The sequence below is a fragment of the Buceros rhinoceros genome, unplaced genomic scaffold (genome assembly GCF_000710305.1).
Source record: "Buceros rhinoceros silvestris isolate BGI_N320 unplaced genomic scaffold, ASM71030v1 scaffold46076, whole genome shotgun sequence".
In the NCBI taxonomy this organism is placed as follows: Eukaryota; Metazoa; Chordata; class Aves; order Bucerotiformes; family Bucerotidae; genus Buceros; species Buceros rhinoceros.
The window spans coordinates 1-19,570 of record NW_010417812.1 but is presented as its reverse complement, the minus strand read 5'-3'; the positions used below and the strand labels follow the sequence as shown (position 1 = coordinate 19,570).

Genomic DNA, 19,570 nt, shown 5'->3' with positions numbered 1-19,570 from the left:
GCAGGATAGATTTATTGGTTTGTCTGACTTGTGTATATTCTACTAGGAAATTAATAAAGTTGAAATGCTTAACAAAGGCATTTTAGGAACAAACAAGATACCAAAGTACAAAATAAAGAAAAACCTCAACGAATTCAACGAAGTTACCCATATAATGAGATGCTGCATGATTTAGAATGTTCAGTATATCTAAGTCAACCAACTCTTAGGGAGAAAGATCTGCAGTAAGGCAGGAGAGAACTGCCTTATAAACTTAATTTCCTCTCATAAAAAGAGAGGAAGCCAAAGCAATCTCTAGTCCAGGATAGTATTGTTAGGAAATTAAAAGGGCAATGGAAAGATAAACTATCTTTAAATAGAAGGAAAATTACATTCAGAGAAGTGTTAGTGGAAAAGTAAATGTTCATATAGTGCACAATACATGACACGATATACTTCAGAAATATGTTTAATTATTCCATAGTTATGGCCAATAATTATGATAGTTATAGTTTGTGGTCTTATCAGCACTACTAGATTAGCAAACCAACATATTCTGTCAATTTTTAGAAGACTACTGAAATACCTTATTTAAACATTTTGAAACTGAGAACATACATGATACATATTTAAAAGGGTCTTCAAGAATATTGAGATTAAAAGTATAAGTGAGAGAAATCAATAACCCCTATTTTATTTAGGCTGTCAAACTGAACATGTGGGAACACTTCTCTCAGTTATTTAGAAGTTTTAATGCAATTCCAAATCAGAAGAGCCCTTATCAGACGAATCATTTTTAGTATATTTGTAGAGCTTCAGCTGAGATCCTCATAACTGAGTGGAGTCTACAGTCTTCTCAGCCTCAGGAATAGCCCCTTAGGGCTTGAACTGATGCCTCCGTAAATGAGACTGGAAGTTCTGCTGCTGCTGCCAGGTAGTTGGCAATACTTTACACATTCTCTCAGAAAAACACAGGTCAGAGTAATTTGGTTTAAACATAGGCTTTGAGCTATCTGTCATGAACCTTTTACCAGCAGTGATATACTCACTTTGCTGCAATTTACAGTTAAAGCTGTAGAAGGTGACTTTCTCAAGAGATGTGATGGACTTAATTCCCCAGGTGAAGAGTGCAACCTAAAATTGTATACATTTAGTTGATTTACCAAGTCACATTGATCATAATCTGAAAAATAACCTATATGATGCAGAACCCACCAGACCTCCCCAGTGACAAAGCACAAGCCAGCTAGTCTGAGACAACATTGTCTTAAATTCTCCTGCTTCAAGTTTTGATAACACAAAAAGCAGAATCGATCAATAAAGGCCACAGGTCATAATTACTTGAGCACACTATTTTTCCGTTGAATCACAAGCACTGACAGACCAAAGAGTAACAGCTTTCAGAATGAAGCACACTGGGACAAATACGTATTTTTCAAATACACACAGAATACAGTTAACACAAGGAAGTTCTGCTAAACATCCTTCTAATGCTCCCTCTACCATTATTACATCTGTCTTTCCATATTTTCATAAAATTCCAACTAAAAATGAAGGCCAGTTATTTGTTACAGGAATTCGAGATACTGCTCATCATTCCTCACCAAACATACCAGATATGAAACTAACAGCAACAGTGTCATACTAGGGCCTTTTAGACAGCTTGTTTCCATCTCCGTCTGGCTCTTCCTGACTCCCAAAGGACAAGACTATAGAAGAATTGGGGCAGTCTGGATACTTCTGTTTCTGTCACTTCCTCAAATCCAAAAAGTGGTAAGGGATTGAAGGAAAGACAGAAAATGGGTGAATAAACAGCAGCTCAGCTTAAGTCGGTTGAGGTATTTGTGTGGACCATTTGTTAATTCCCTATATTCCAATCCACCATTTGATAAAGCAGTACTGTCATCTCTAAAAGCCAGGACAGAAACTCCACATTGAACAGATTTATAGCATTTTAGTAACTGAAATGATCATGAATCATATGCTAATCAATTCAGATATACTTGTAAATAGAGCTGTAGGCAATAGTCCTGAAATTTTTAAAAAAACTTGGCAATGCCTGATGCACCAGCTTGAGAACCATCTGTATCTTACTGATATTAAAAAAAAAAACAAAAAACAAAACACAAAGAGCAGATTCAAGTAGTAAATGCACTCATCCTATCGGATTATGTTTGTAGTCAAAAAAGGTATTTAATAAAAACTAGCTGGTGTTAGCCTCTGTTGATCACTTGTCTAATTTTCATTGCCTCAGTACGTGCAAGATAGTAACTAGATTTCATACAAAAGAAAAATGAAGAAATAGCATGAAGTTCTATTCTGGCTGGAAAGAAATACTGTGCTGTTCTCAGCAATGATTCTGGAAAAGTCAGATACATCTAGGTTCAAGCAACTACATTCAGACATCTCCAGGAAGATCCAGTTCTTACTGATGAGGCCTTCAGTGGCCCATTGTATTTGGGAATGCCTCTTGTTTATTTTCCCCCAAGATACAGGACTATAGGATGAATATAATGCCAGACAGTTACACAGTGCAACTGCTTCCTTACATAGTTGTCTTCATCTCAGAACCGTCCTTCCTTTGACACAGTTTACCTTATTCTGCATAACTTTGCTCTTAATCTTTTCTTTCATCTGCATAGCAGCTTCTTGGGCTATTAGTTTCAGCACAAGTTTCCTTCTCAATTACCAGTGTCCATGGACAAGTAATATCACTGAAACAAACACACCTGCACAAGACTAAAATGGCTCAGATCACTGCGGCTGAAAAAGCTGGCAAGCAAAATATTTTTCCTTTCAAAATCTTGCAACATTCAATCTATTAGTTGAGAACAAGGTGACTGTTCCCAAAGAAAGCAGCACAACAATGTTTCATTTAGTAACCAGTGTTCCAGATGTGACCATAACTAGGAAAAACACCACAAAGGAGCAAAGCCATGCTTTACTTATATGATGAAATCAGGGTATCTCAAAATTAATCTCTGTCAGATAGGCATGTATTACGAGCTTCAAGTTTATGATAGCCAGCCAGCCAGCGAGTTATGCCATGTTAATACTATGGAAGCTGAACTTTTTGATAAATAAGCTCAATTGCTGTAAGGCTTATAATGGACTGGAAAAATCCATTCTTCTTTTGGGATCAGAAAAGGATATGAAATAAATATTCTCCTGAAATATCCCTAAAATGCCTCAGTCATACCTGCCTCAACTGAACAGATGAATTCCATTTAAATTCCATTTTTTCCATTAAAAAAAATCCCACTCAAAAGAAGTTTCCCCACACTGGGGAGATAAATCCAGTACCATAATTTCTTCTCTGAAATTCTGTCTGTTCTTACGGTTTCTTCTGTTTTCTAAGATTAAAACAGACAAAATTTGTTCTCTTGTGACCTGCTGATCTGTCACTGAAGAGAATTAATGCGTTGGTTTCATCTTCATACAATGCTCACAAAATTCCCCTCTGTTGCTTAGGAAGATAGTGCTCCTGAAATTGTTGTCTCTGTAGCAATATGAAGGGAAAGATCATTGCTTGTGGTTCTTCTAAAAACATAAATACCAGAACTTTCAAGGGGCGATTTTGAAGAAAACTTTCCCAGGAATGCATTTAATCTTTCATCATCCAGCAAATTTATTATTAATCTACTTGATAAAATGGTTTCCCTAATCTGATGATGCATGCTCACGTGGATGACCATTTCCAGCAAAGGTCAGGGGATCTCAATCAAAAACATTATACTGAGTTACTGAAGTGTCTAGAACAAGAGTCAAATCTAGCTCTTGGGTCATGCCTGGATATTAACCGTCAGACTTGCCAACTAATTTCAGTCTTCAGAAAGATAAAACATAAAGTAACTCTCCTTCCCTCTACAAGTGATACTGATGAGAGGACAGTAACAATGGTGTCACCAAAATGCAACATCCCATCTTCGCTGTTGAGGATATCAATCCTGTTTTTGTTGCCAGTGCTTTTCCTCCTCCTTGCTGCATAATCCCAGCAACCTGCAAACATGCTATGGGATGGATTTTTTTTCTTTTTTTATAAGCATGAATCTTTTAATCTCATCACAAATAAGTATGTTTATTCTTCCTTTTATTGAAAATGAATGTATACCTGTGCAAATTGCCTATTCTAGTAAAGGGATGGCAATTTCAAAATACTGGAAACAGAGTAAGCAGCATCTGCCACTGGCACTCACACTCAGATCATGATTTTTACTGTTTCAAAAAATTAAATACTGTCTTCTAATGAAAGGACAGCTGACAAGACAACTGCACTGCAAAGAGATAATGTGTAATCTTGGACTTTGGCATAGATTTAACAAAGGGGAAATCACACTTACCCAACCTGACAGCCTTCTACAAGGAGGTGACTACCTTGGTGATGAGATAGCATTGGATGTTGTTTACTTTGACTTTAGTAAAGCTTTTCATTCTGTTTCCCTTAACGTCCTCACAGACAGGCTGATGAGTCAGGCTACTGCTGAAATGGAAGCTAACTATGCTATGGCATATCGATGTATGTATAGATTGAAGGACAAGTGCCTGGAGTGCAGCTCTGCAGAAAGAGATCTGGGAATTCGGTTGCGTAAGTCTACCATGTGCCCTGGTGGCCAAGAAGAACGGTATCCTGAGGCGCATTAAGCACAGTATAACTAACCAGTCAAGAGAAGTGACTGTACCACTAGACTTAGCATTGGTGTGGCCTTACCTCAAGCACTATGTGGATTTTTGGGGTCCACAACATAAGGATGATAGAAAAAGATCAAAACGTGTCCAAAGGAGGGCAACAAAGATGGTGAAAGGACTAGAGGGAATGACTTATGAGGAACAACTGAGGATACTAGGTTTGTTCAGCTTAGAGAAGAGGAGGATGAGAGGTAGCCTCATTGCTGTCTTCATAACGAAGTTGTAGGAGAGCAGAGAGGGGGGTGATGATGGTATCTGGTGATATGACATGGGGATTGACTTAACCTGTATCAGGGGAAGATATTAGGAAGAAAAAAAATCTTCACCAAGAGGATGGTCAAGCACTGGAACAAGCTCCCCAAGGAAGTAGTCATGACCCCAAGCCTATCAGTGTTCAAGAAGTGTTTGGACAACACTCTTAGATATATGGTTTTAGGTTGCCCCATGTAGAGTCAGGAGCTGGGCTTGATGGTCCTCATGGGTCCCTTCCAACACAGGATATTCTATGATATGAGACTATACCTTATACTTTAACTGTTGTTGCCAAAATTGGTGTACTTCCTCCTGGAAGATTTAATATTGCCACTTTTTCAGGTCCAGTTGCAAAAGAGCCAGTAGAAAGAGCTACATGGGACCTTAGAACACATTGCTCTGGGGACATAAAATTTCTTGGCATTCCTTTAGATCTTACACTTCCATTTTTGGGTAAAGTCTGAGGGACAGCTTCCAGAGTTAACACTTATATAAACTGTCCTGTGCTGATGAGGTGAGTACCATTATCCTAAATTTGACCTGGAAAATGATTGTACCTTTTCATAGCAGCCTTAATTCCTCATAGAGTTGTGTCTGAAAACATACTTTTCCTGTGCATTTGCATCCCAAAGTCCTGGAATTAGGGGGCTCAGACTTTTTAAAAAAAAAATGTTCTTTGATAAGAAATGTTGATACAGTACAAACTGACACAAGAGTAATAACCTCTTTCTCTAAAAGCAAGTCAGGCACCATTTTGAGTGAACAACACAAAAAAGTACATAAGGATATCTTCACATTAAAATCATGTTTCTTCCTTTTGAATGTCTTGGCTACTTAGCTGAGCACCTGCTAAAACTAGTTAGTTTTGAAACGGTCAGTCTTTAATCCATTTGGAATGACGTTTAATCTGCAACGGGGTACTGGGAGGGAATTATGCTATCAGTCTACATTCAGGACAATCAAGAAAGGCTGTGAAAACGCTCCACTGGGAACTGTTTCAAGAAAGTTTTCCTAGCAGAGAGACACAATCAGAAAAATATAAATGCTACTCACAGACAACTGATTTTCCATTTCCAAAGGATTTATCTACCCATTTCAACATCACGTGAAGAAGCTGACCACAGTAACACTTTAAGTCATAGTTAAATAATAATTTAATTAACAAAGGGAATTGCATGCCCAAACCAAAACTATTTATCAACACCAGTGAAGTATTCTGCCATGCATGACTAACATTAGGTTACAATTGGCATCTCATATTTTATACATATAACACAGTAAAAATTAACCACCCCCAAATAATCACAAATATGTTTACTTAAAAGCCTAAACATGATGTTAAGCATTTATTACCTTTGCAATTCTAGTATCTCATTTGCAATTCCAGTTCCTATACTTCCAGCACCAAGAACTGTTCCAGAGGACATTCCAGGTACACTTACTAAAGACTGTTTTACAGCATCTGCAGTTAAAAAAAACCCAACAGAATAAAACCTTGGTTTCAATACACAGGAAGGAACAATAACCTCAAGGATTTACCTTAAAGCAGTTTTTGTTCTATAACTCTTATTTTCAGAAATCGAATTCCTTAAAACACTAACTCATGGAGGAGGGTGTTGTAATTCGAAATAAGAAGATAACTGAGTAATATATTTGTGAAAATTGCTGATCTCCAGTAGTGAAACTAGCTTTAATTGTTATCACCTCCAGCCTCTCTCACAGACAACGCAAAACACATGAGGGAAAAAAAAACTGCTTGGATTTCTCCACAAACTGAAATCAGTTACTAAAAAGAACAATTTCAAAAGCAAAAATAAAACCCTTTATAGCTAGATGATAAAACAGCATGTAGAAAACAGAATCTCCATGCCCAGCAGAAAAATATTAATAAAATATATATCAATATCAGTACCACCCTATATTCTATAGGTAAACTGGGATAGTACAATTGCACTTCTTCAGGAAACCAGGCAAAACATGAGAAGTCTGATGGAAGCATAATATCCTATCAACCAAAATCCTAGCTACAGTAGAAGCTCCTAGAAGGAAAAGATTATAAGCCCTTCTGATCACAGTTAAGTGAATGATACGAATTAGGATGCTGTAACTAGAAATTGCCACCAGAATTAAAAAAATCCATTCCTTCCTTGCACAATCACTCAGAATAAAAAAAATTGCTGGACTGAATAAACCTAAAATTGTAATGACTGATCAGGAGAGGCACCTATGATAACTGTAAGAAGCACACTTGCCTTCTGCAGGCTGGGAACTGTAGAGGACCTGTTCTTCAGCTGACTTGTTATGACCTCTAAGATTTAAACAAAGAAACAAAAACACAGATTAGCAAATTTTTCCAAGGCAAACCCCAGCATAGTTATGTTTTATTTTAATAATGCCTCACACAGAATAAAGACTAACATCCTCAAACTAGTAAAAAAAATGAGACACTATTCCACATGTGTTTCAATGTTCAATCCATTGTACTGTTTCTGAAGCACTGGCTGAAGTATTAATTTCCACTTATTCTCCAAATAAAGAAGAAAGGCCAATATAGTTGTCTTGTGTTCCATCACAAGAGAACAAGGCTGCCATTTTACTGCTGGGAGGGAGACACTTAACTAGAAACAACTGCTACTGGACAGGTCAGTGGCTACCTTCTGTCAGCAGCTGCTACCTACCTTCCCTCCTCTAGACAGCTGCAGTTGCCCAGATGTCCAGGGCAGACAAAAGTGGCCTTTGGCTGCTGGGCAGCATATACTGTCTTAACTGGTCTTCTCTGTTGTCTTAAAGAAAAAGGACATGGGCAAAACAGTGGGTGATGTTAAGACATGAACCTGCTACAGAATGGGTAAATGGTTTAATAGAAATAAATTCCCCTCCATCCCGCTCTCAAAGTCCTGGTCATTGGCAAAGATCCTCAGTATTACTGAAACAATACAAATTATGTCTACATTGCAAGGCACAGAGAATGAAAAAAAGAAAATTACTGTCTCACAGGCTCCTCTCTTGCAATCAATTTGGAAATTATCTCTTTGTCCTGCCTTCCATTTCTATGATCTATCAACTATGCTTCTCCACATTCTGATAGATTGCAGGCAGGGTAGTATTTAAAATTAGGTCAAACTGACACATGCAGTCTCATACAGCTCAGAAGGAAAAGCAGAACTAATTTCACATTTCCATTTATTCAAAACTGCTTTGCTTAAAAGGTCCTTCCTTTCTTCCTTTGATAAGAAACTCTTTCACCTCAGTTTTTCTACTGGGAAACAGCAGTTTTCAGAGTCAAATCCATGACTTAAGCCTGAAATACAAATAACTGTTAAATGCAAAAAAATGTTGTTCTAGGTTACTCAACCACTTTTAGTGCATTAATGATATTTTCTAGTCGTGTTCTGCATCTTATTGCTTTCTGTTAATGCTAACTGTAATTAAGACAAGGGGTTTCATGTGAATTACTTACAATACTACAGTGTTGTTTGATACAATGTACTCCAGTTCTTTTGTCCACGGATTCATGAAACTGAACCACTGACTCTTTAAAGTAATAAAAGTCCCATCTTTTGCTCTAAATTTGTAGGAATTTGTAAACACTTTTTCTTTGTTCTGCAACACTAGATAAGAAAGAAAACTTGTAATCATCATATTTATACTCAGAAAGATAAAATAAAAAAAAAATCTTGTTTTATAGCATCATAAACTTAAAATGTTTTTGATGGCCAGAAATACAAATTAAATTCCAGAACAACTGACAGGACCTCTACTAAAAACCAAGTTATGGTTTCAGCAATCTTATTAATCTTAAATTAAAGTCCAAGTACTAAGTTTCTGCAACCTACTAGTAGGGAGACTCCTGAGTTAGTGAACTTTCATAATCAGTGTCTTTAATTTTATGATTAAGCATGTATGTTCTTCAGGATTCCTTCCTCATTCTTATAAAGAATTGAAGCAGAGGACTGAAAGAAGTGTTAACGTTATCCCCTTGCAATTAAAAGCACTGCACCAAGATCCAAGCCAATAGAAATTTCTTCTTGCTTTTATTACAAGCTTTATGCAGGCATATCTTAATGCATATGTAGAAAAGGACAATGCTAAGATGGTTTAGTTTTATTAATTTTCATCTTCTGATTTTTTGATTTGTAGTGTTTTCACACAGCAATTACATTTAGTTTTAAGCAGTCTGGGAGTACCAATTATTTTGTACCTTCTTTGTGTTTTTCAGCTAGATGATTGTGATCATCTTGATGGCAGTACTCATAACAAGAAGTTCCTAGAAGCTCTTGTGGCAGATACCCTAAAATTGCTGTTGCACTGTTAGAAATAAAAACATGAACTACAGCGGATTCAAACAATTGTAAAGCTTGTGTTCTTCAGTATCACATAAACCAGAAATTTAATGTATAAAAGAAACAGATGCTTGTGTTCGTGTTCGGGAAAAAGATATAGCAGTAGTATAGCTCTAAAACAACAAAAAAAATTCACTGCAAATTATTCATTTGCAATGAATGGAAATTCAAAGACAAAATAACAGTGTTTAAACTTGCAAACCACATGTACGCACAAAATACTTATGAACATTAGGTCTTTCCATTAGCCAATCAGGGTACTGGTCACGCATAAGGAGTCATTAAAAAAAACTTAGTAGTTGCATTTTGTTCTGCCACTTTAAGGAACAGGTTTAAATAGACAATTTTAGATAAAAGACAAGATGACTGAAAGCACAAAAAAGTTTCAAGTGACAACAACAGAATTCAAAATGCAACGTGGTAACTCAGTCTCTACACCAAATAAAAGCCTGGTTTAGGAAGTTCAGAAAAATAGGAACTTATCTTAAACTTCTAATGAAATTATTTGTAAATCAGGTATCAAATTATGTGTTTGCTCCAAATATTAAGATTTTAAGATGTAATAATTTTGCGAAGTGTTTATTACTTATGTCATATGCATAGCTATGAAGCTCTAACTTGAGATTTTTTCTTTATAAGTACATGAGTGCATTTTATGACATTTTAATATTCCTAGCTCATCTTTTCCTATAGGACAATACACTTACTTCCATAAATTACATTTTATGTTTGACAAAAACACCCAAAGCCCAAGTACTCATAGATTCAGAATGAACTGCTTCCTGTGTACAGCACCTAGAAATTCTATCCTGCTTGAGAAATTATAGTTCTGACAGAAAGTACTAGAAAATTTAACTATTGGTGTAGTTTTCTTTTTCTCTTCATTAAAGAACAAAACGCTTACCGCTGATCTACATAAACAAATTTTCCATCCATGGCAAATCGCGTAACAAATTCTGTTGCTTTGACATTTATCTCTCCACTCTTTTGTGGAAGAATATAAGGGTGTAACCTCCCAATTGCAACAAGACAGTTAAAGTTACTACTGTCCTTTTCTACATCATTTTCTTCTTCTACTCCCACCTCATTAGGAGGCCAGTTCTTCATATACCCAGTACAGTGAATGGTACAGTATTTTCTGTGATCTAATAAAAAGAAATGACATAAGCAGCAGTTATGGTTCAAAAATTAAACTGAATTACATCTTTTCTCCCATTCACCACGAGACCAGCAACTATATTTTATGATTACCTACACCAACTGTACAAGGCTATAGATAACTTTACAGACAATTTTAAAATTAGTTTTGTACTACTAAATTTTGTCTTACCTGGAAGGAGCACTTCTAACCCTATGTAAGATTTTGGAAGGTGGGTTATAGGTGTTGGCAGTTCAAACACAGTCTCACACAAAAAAAAGTAAACCAAAAATCTGGCAACCCACAGATCACTTTCTCTTTATATGGTTTCATACGTATTGTAAATTAAAGTAACTGGAGAGGCACTCTGTAGATTATGAATCAATTTACCTTTTGTGAACATGATGATCTTAACATACGCTTACTGCAATTGCTAAAAGAGTCAGCTGAGAGAACAACCCAAAACAAGACAACTTATTTTCCATTTATCTTAGGCTTCTGAATTTCTCAGTTGTCTGGAAACACAAATATTTTAGAAGTCTTAAATTACAGCATACACTGTCATTCGTTCCTATGGCTAGTAGACTCTTTGCTGCCTGTACAACATGCAAACACCCTCATATGCATCGAGGCATAGAGATGACATTAATGTGTCCCGCAGTAACAATCTTTAAAAAAATTGCAAAAGTATTGTTGATTCTGAATAAATTATGCTTTAGATAGATTTGATTTCCTATCAACTACAGAAAACATATCAACTCTATAAAATTTAAAACTGTGTTATCCTACTGTGACTTATACCGCACAGCAGTAAATTTTAACTAACTTGGTGAGATCTCAACAATAATGGGTTATGCTGAAAAACAAGAGTAGGAGAATTTTTTCAGGGTCAAACAATTTCACCATACCTTTGCAAAAATCAATACTAATGTATTAAACAAAAGCTGGAAATCACATTTTAGAAAGATCCTTTCACAGAAAACTTGACAAGAGTATACTGCTGTACAGGTATACCAAAATATGAACTAAACTAAAATTATTGGAAAAAAGAATGGAATTAACTTTATTTTTTTTACTAAAAAAAGGAAAATTCATACTTTTAAGTACATACAACACAAAAAGGTAAACCAGAAAAAGAGTTGGTTGGCTTGTTTTCTGTTTTGCTTCAGAACAGTAGATTTTGCAGGCCTTATTCACACAGTTATCATCAAGACATACTTTATTAGTTTCACATTCTCTTCATCTGCTCCAGTGATTTTAAAACTTTCCCTCAGACTAAAATTTACTGCAATAAACTAAGCACTCTTAAACAGGCACTGTAAATCAGGTTCCTCCCTCTTTTCCATGGGTGAATGGGAAGGAGAAAGTGTACAATTAGACTGTTTTCAAAACATCTCCAGTACACATTTATACTTCTCTACAGCTACTTTTTCAAGTCAGTGATAATTACAAGGGTCACACTACTGACTAAGAATTTAAATATACCAAGTTTCGAGACAGAAAGCTCACACTTCATCTAAACTCTTCAAATACCTTTCTTCTTTGGGTTGGGCAAGCACTCCTTTTCTTCTTTTACTGTTGTCCTACTACATTTCATCCGACAGAAGAAGGAACGTCGAGCACCAGAATTCAGTCGCGCAGGTCCAGTTTGAAAATCTGCATGTACTTGCAAGCCAGCTTACAAAAATTCAGTCAAGTAGTTAAAAAACCAAAATCCAACAATAAAACTTCAGAATACAAGGCCTTCTCTTCATTTTAACTTCCAGTACATTCTCCTTACTGTATAGCCTAAATTTTGTCCTTACAATTAAAAATTGAAAAAGTCTAATAACTTAAACAGGGCAAAGAAAAGTGACTGTCACACAGATTCCAAAATAAAGTAGAACTATCAAAAAAACCCCAACTACCATTAAAAAGAACTACCAAACTTAAATGCTTCTTGATATTTTACTAAATATGCTTTATAAACTTTCAACTTCTATTTGGTACAAGGAAGAACTGCAAAGAAGCTGATATAAGCCAGCTATAAAATAGTCATTAGCTGCACATTGCATAACACTCTCCCTATTAGAAATAACTGTAAACAAAAGAAGATGTGGTTAAATTAGGATTGACACTTAGCATTTTCAGAGAAGACAGTGATTCTTGATATTGAAGTATTTTATCCCATGTTCGACTACATCAGGTCTTTTGTACTGACAAGACCTATCAAATACAAGAAAAAAAAGTAGTATGCGTGGTAGGAAGAACATCAGACCACATCTTGGTAAATGTTTAACAATGCAAATTTCTGTAATTCTTACCATCTAAAATAAATTCTTTTCTACACTAGCACTGTAAGTGCATTCTAAGCAGCAGATATGCATTAAATGTGTTTGGAAATTATACCTCAAGTTTGTACATCTATGCACATACAAACACACAACTATGTCCTGCATAACTAGACTTATTAACAACTCTTTAAAAAAAAATCTGAGCACATTCAAATATTACTTACTTTTCCCATCTACGAGCTTCTCCCTAGGAGAGACATCTGAAGAAGAAAGTTGCTCCTTAACTTTTGCAACATCTTTTGGATGCAAATAATCAAACAAACTTTGTCCAACTAAAGTAGCCTATTTAAAAAAAAAGAAACAAATCCAAAAGAAATAAGAACCACACCATTTTATAACAGAACCCCACACATACTACTCAGAAAAACAACTTTCTACACCATGAAAAAAGTCAGCTACCACAGTTATTCTAAACATCAATATTTTTATCTGTTTTTAATTTGCCATTCTTCAATACTGTTTTTATAAAAACAGGGTACTAAAAACATCATTTGTTACTTCCCCTTTGAGAAATAACAGATTTAGTTGGATATTAAAAAACAGTTCTGTAAAGCCAGAAGTTTTATTTATGTACGTAATATGATTCCTGATACTAGTTAAAGGTTATGCACAAAATAATTCCACTCACGGATTACTGGGGAGGGAGGAAAGTAAGAAAATAGGAAGAAATAGTCATTCTACCTAGTGACTCTGACTAAGCTCTAATTTGGTTGGACAAAATGGAACCACTGAGCCAGGTACTGCCTGAAAGCAGGGGTCAGCTCACTTCAGCACTCCTTAGGAGGGGATATTTACTTTCTAGCTGGGATCCATTCAACCTGCTGACTCAGCTGATCCAGAGTAACTGAACTGCTGCACTACTGTAGGCAGCACATCAATGACTGGAAAGGTGCTGCGTTGACAAACAGTATTCTAGATTCAAATTGCAACTCAGTTTGGATGCATACCACTTGCTAAAAGATCACTGCTTACATTAAGGGCAACACTCTTCCAATAAGCCAGAATGAAACAGGTTTAATGAAAAGCTTCTAAGAAAGCTGGATACAGCTTCTTTCATTTGCCCAGTTCCCATCTAACCACAATGCAAAGGGAAAATGCTGAGCGCCCCTGAAAAAGGCTAAAAGCAGCTTCATGAAAATAAATAGGTGTACCAAAGAGATTAGGCTGCAGAATGGATTCATAACCTATAATGACTCCCATAATAAGCAAATAAGTTCATGGGTTATGTCAGTCATGTTCTCTGAACTTCTTCAGCTGGAATAGAAAAGATCTTATGGGTCTGGAAGCAGGTACTTTAGTCCTGGAATAAATTCAGTGCAGAAGTTTAAAAAAAAAATCTGCTTTATGCTTGTTCCCATAAGATGATTCATTTCACTTTAAAAAGATACAGTTTCATTTTTTTGAAACAAACAAATCTATAAAACAGAGTCCAGATTGGTTACCCTTCCATTTTTGAAGAAAATTAACATAGCACAAATGGTTTAAAAGTTACAGAAGTAATCAGATGGAAGCACTGTTTCAGTTTCTATTTCTAGAACATAAGCCATAGATGGATACATGAACAAGTTACCATGCCTTGATAATTTGTGGTAATTGTCCATGATGTTAAACATCAACTCAAGGCAGATACTTACATTTCCCATATTTCTCTTATTCTACAGGCTAAGAGTATATACACAGATAGTTACTTAGGATGAGGTGTTAGGTAGTGCAGCTGAGCGCAAAGGCATTAACAAGCAAAGCTTTAATTAACTTCCACTGCTGAACTACCCATTTTTCTTGGCCTAAGAAAGCAAACTAAAATCACTTCACCATTTAAAAGTGAATCTCTTGGATACAGAAATTAGGACACCTTCAAGTTATCCCTTCCTCTCAGACTCGCAGTTTACTTAAGGATGATAAGTTGAATTCCGGCGCTATTACTCAGGTCAGGAGTACTGACAGTACTTGTAAATCTTTTGTTCCAGGATACTCAGCCTTACTCTGAACATGGTTAAATCAAAGAAATTCCAATAAATGACACACAAGGACTATTTTTCAGTAATATACAATAAAAACATAAAAGTTTAGAAGATTTTCCAAGAAAATTTGAGGTAAAAGCAAAACAAAGAAATTAAATTATAACCACCTGATCATAATTAAGTATTTTGCAAACTGATTCTGAAACAAACAGAATTTTTCCTCTGTTGCATCCAACCACAAATAGGAATCCATCTGCAGCCTGAAAATATAAAGATATTGTCTTTAAAAACATACAATTAATATATACAATGAATATTGATGACTACAAGGAAGCGCACTTTTAATCTTAATTTTTAAAATTAAGTTACAAATCACATCAAAAAGCAATTAAGATTGCAAGGACCAAATCAGACCTTCAACTACAAACAGCTGAAGTTTCTTAAACACAGCTTTGGGAAAAGAGGCAGCCAGCGGAAAAACAGCTAAACATGAGAGTCATCTTACAGATCTTGGCAAAGTCTGTTATTGCAGCAAAATAAAAATAAAATAGTTGCAAATGAGAAAGGGTAAAGGGAAGTGGGAAGTGCGAAAACAAGAAGAAAGATTTTCTTTCAGGTGTTACTTCTGCATCTTTCAAAGCACATCTTTAAAATTTTGCATAAAGGTGATAAACAATTTCAAGTAGATCTATGTGTAATTAAAAGCACTCTCTATATTTACATGCAGACTTCAATATCAACATAAAAATTTTACGTATTAAATATGCAGATTATTAACCCTTCACGGCTGCTGTCTGCCATGCTCACAAATCATCTTCTGTACCCCTTTATGAAAAAGCCTGTATAATGTACAGAGTTTATAAACCAGGACTTACCAAGTACATCAAAGTACTTGCTTGAATAAAAAGATGGGAAAAAGAAGTACTGGCCACCAAAAAACTCAAGTTAATGGCAAGCTTTAAATCGTTTAAGTGAGAGTTTCCTTCCACCTACCCTAACGATTAACTGTCGGAGCTCGTCATCCTTTAAAAATGAAGGTTTATACCGGACTTCTGTATAGGAGCTAGTGGAACCTGGAAAGTACATTATTTGTAGACATGATGTCAAAAGCTACATTATACATTTACTTTAAACAAAGTGATACTTGTTTTGTAAATTTTCTTTCAAAAAACAACAGCTGAATGAAAAAATATTTAAGAATTCTAAAAATACTAAAAACAAAAAAACCTCATGAACATATGCTAGCAATAAATACGGGCACACAACCATTTTTTCTTGCCCTTAACATAAAACAAGGAAATTTCTGTTGAGGTATCTTAACATACTGCTAGAGAAATGGTTTTATGAGGACGGAATTTTCTAGAAACATTTTGTACGCTTATTTCAGAATCCTTAACATTTCTGAATCTCAGTAATTCCAATGTTATCAGTTGTCTTTTGGCATGAATAATGTTTCACTAGTACTATATAGCCAACAATCCAAAACTCACTCTATTGTAGTTAAATTGAGTATCTCACTAAATGTAGTAAGACTGACTTGCTACATTTACTGTTCTAGCACTCGCTGCAAGTACTCCAAAATAAATTTTAGACATTTCAAGTATTTCCACAACTTTTTCTAGATATTCTTCGAGGTGAATAGCAGTTGAACTTTCAGCAAATTTCAGCATTCACTATAATCTACATAGCATCTTGTATATTCTTAAAGCATTTATTATATGTATCTTCAAAACAACTGTGCTGGATGGAGTTCAGTTTTCATATCCTATTGTTAAAACACAAATATTTGAGCTGAAGATTTCTTGTTTAAACTGCAAGTGCAATTACTGTCCTCCTGATTTGTCTTTACATAAAACTCTCAGCCTGCTTGGGTCAATGGGCCTCCTGAAAACCGTTCCAACCTAAATTATTCTATAATTCTATTACTGTCAAGTTAGTAGCATGTTTCCTACATGCCTTTGACTTAAGGCTAATGGGATTCTTATTAGATAAGTTTATTCATAATCAATTTTTTTTGCAACACAAATAGTCTTTGATCTTTGCTTACAGTGGATCGAATTACTATTCTGAAACAGTACTGCCAAAAACCCTGAAATCTTGCATGCTGCTGACAGACCCCATGACATGCAACTTATATTTGGATATAGTTTTTTCAGGGAAGGAAAAAACATCTCAAGACCTAGCAATAGCAAAAGGAAAGGAAAGAATATATCCTGGTTTGATCCCAATACTAAACAACTCACGGAGAACCATGATTTCTGTAACTTTGCTAGCTGACTGTGGATACAAACTTTTGACAACTCTTTTTCTTGTTACTCTCTAACATCTCATGGTGTTTAAAACTTTAAAGTGTATTCAAGTGTGTTTTGTCTTGCAACATTTAATTTGATTACTGGTTTTGCACAAAAATATTAAGTTTGAGAGAGAATTATGTCCAAACATAATTTTTCTTTAGTTTTAAGCATCTGGTTTTGGTTTTATGAAGACATTTTACAGAAAGTGTGACAGAAAGTGGAGAAATCACAGAAAACACGTTTAATTTGGGGGCTAGAAAATAATGAAAGACCAACTTGCTTGACAGATTCAGTTTTTAAAAAGAATCAAGGAGTGACTTGATGGCAAGGCATACCCTTAGCAGACAGAAAATATCAGACACTGAAGGGTGGCATTTTTTCTGCTATACTAAGCAAAAAGAAGAAATGAACTTCAGGAACCTACAAACATGTAAATTTAAAAGAAGAACAGATTCAGAACTGAATTCAGCAAGGAAACATAAAATAAATGACCCCTGATTTATTTAACATCAATGAAGATACACAGTATAACTCCTGACAGAACAAGGACTTTCAGGGTTAGTTTCCTAAAACCTACCTTTTAAGGATTTTAAGTGTTGCACAGCCATCCGTAACACTGTAAGCTTGTCTAGCTTCCGTGCCATGGGATTGCACTGAGGTATCATAGCAGATAATTCCTCTATCAAATTATTCATTTTGTCTCTTCGTCTTTTCTCTGTTTGACTGTGAGCCTCTCTTAGAAGAAAAATTAAGAAAGATGTAGAACACTATTTTCCCCATAATATTAACCAATTCAATTTTGGGATTAGAACGTATCACAAAGTACTACTGCACCGAAACATTTTTTCACACTCTACTTTTATTTGACAACTGAATTGGATTCAATTGAACACAGCAATTTACTGTTGTGATTACTAACATTTATTAGCAAAATTTACTTTTATTGTAAATTAGTACCTGAAATCTTTTATTTTAACATGTTCTTCATCTTCATTCCTAAAGAAAAAAAAATATACAGAGTTTTACATTGTGTATTTAATACTAAGCACTTCTTTCCTCCCATGAATTCAAGATAATACAGGGATGCAAACACAGCATAACCAGTTGGTCAAAAGAGGTGTTTGGCCGCAGGCTCAGTGGAAGTCAGCAGTGTGTCCTGGCAGCCAAGAGGGCAAACCGCATTCTGGGGTGTATCAAACACAGCACAACAGCCAGTCACTAGAGGTGATTATCCCACTGTGCTTAGTGATGGTGCAGCCTCACCTTGAGTGTTGTGTGCAGTTCTAGGCCTCTCAATTTAAGAAAGACATTAAGGTCCTCGAATGCATCCAGAGGAGGGCAACAAAGTTGGTGAAAGGGCTGGAAGCCATGTTCTGTGAGGAGCGGCCGAGGATTCTGAGTTTGTGTAGTTTGGAGAAAGGGAGACTGAAGGCTGACCTCATTGCTCCCTAGAGCTTCCTGAGGAGGAAAATGTAGAGGGAAGTGCCGATCTCCTCTCCCTGGGATCAAGCAATAGGATGTGTGGGAATAATGCAAAGCTGCACAAGGAGTGGTTTGGACTGGACGGTAGGAAGCATTTCACTACCGAGAGGGTGTCAAACATTGGAACAGGCTTCTTAGAGAGATGGTTAATGTTCCAAGCCTGTCAGTATTTAAGAGGCATTTGGACAATACCCTTAACAACATGCTTCAACTTTTGGTAAGCCCCGAAGTGGTCAGGCAGCTGGACTAGATGATCATTGTAGGTCCCTTCCAAATATTCTATTTTACTTTATAAAAAAGAATACTGTCCACCTATATATAAATATTTTCTAAATAAGGTATCCAGGTGTAGAAAAAGAAATCATAAAGAAGTAGTTAATAACTACCCCATAACATATATACACAAATGGTTTAGACTGTACAGCCAATCTTAACTCTGTTTTGTCACCTTGTAATAACATTATTTTTTAACACAGTTGAGTTCTATTTTAAAAAGCACTTGACAAGGTTAAAAGAAACAGGCAAAAAGAGTTTGTTCTCACGTACTTTTAATTTGTTCCCATTCTTACCTTAACTTCCAATACTAACAAGTCTGTTAAAGTTAGAAGCAAGACAAAAATGTCACCTTAGAAAAAAATCATCAGAAAACCTCACCATTGGATGGACCTATCTATCCTGTTAATTTGCTATATATTTATCACGTTGTGCTGTACAACGACCTGCCCACAGACAAAGTATTCCTTAAGGCAAACCACACAGCTCATCTAGCCAAATAGGAAAATGTATCATGTTTATAGCACTGAAAACAGAAATGGATTCATTTTATAGAAAAAAATACCTTTTTTGAGGGCCACCATCAACTTCAACTGTATCCCTGCAGAAACAGGTAATAAAGTAAGAAAAATGTAGTTTGAAGCAGAAAAAGGTGACTTGATACACCCAATGAAAAAGCTGCAGAAGAATTTTAATGGAAACCCCACTTGATCAATAATTTTCAGCAAGAACATTAATTTTTAGAAACTAATTCTTCAGAAACTAGTTCTTATAAAACAAACTTTTCATTTATTTAAAAATATTATTTAAGGAATGAATAATTTTAAAT

The 19,570-nt window shown here is 35.5% G+C and overlaps 1 protein-coding gene across 1 annotated transcript in view; it reads right to left on the bottom strand.

Annotated features, from left to right (window-relative positions):
• The window catches only part of ARNTL2 (aryl hydrocarbon receptor nuclear translocator-like 2), a gene marked incomplete at its 5' end in the record, with an annotated part of 21,901 nt that extends 2,482 nt beyond the window's left edge, over positions 1–19,419 (bottom strand). Inside the window, 13 exons of the mRNA XM_010138290.1 lie at positions 1,029–1,113; positions 6,271–6,379; positions 7,170–7,225; positions 8,378–8,528; positions 9,119–9,225; positions 10,165–10,405; positions 11,932–12,075; positions 12,896–13,013; positions 14,860–14,952; positions 15,686–15,765; positions 17,564–17,721; positions 17,944–17,982; positions 19,307–19,419. Of these exons, the coding sequence (XP_010136592.1) occupies positions 1,029–1,113; positions 6,271–6,379; positions 7,170–7,225; positions 8,378–8,528; positions 9,119–9,225; positions 10,165–10,405; positions 11,932–12,075; positions 12,896–13,013; positions 14,860–14,952; positions 15,686–15,765; positions 17,564–17,721; positions 17,944–17,982; positions 19,307–19,419 (1,494 nt within the window). The remainder of the gene's footprint in view (positions 1–1,028; positions 1,114–6,270; positions 6,380–7,169; positions 7,226–8,377; positions 8,529–9,118; positions 9,226–10,164; positions 10,406–11,931; positions 12,076–12,895; positions 13,014–14,859; positions 14,953–15,685; positions 15,766–17,563; positions 17,722–17,943; positions 17,983–19,306) is intronic.
• Between the last annotated feature and the right edge of the window lie 151 nt (positions 19,420–19,570).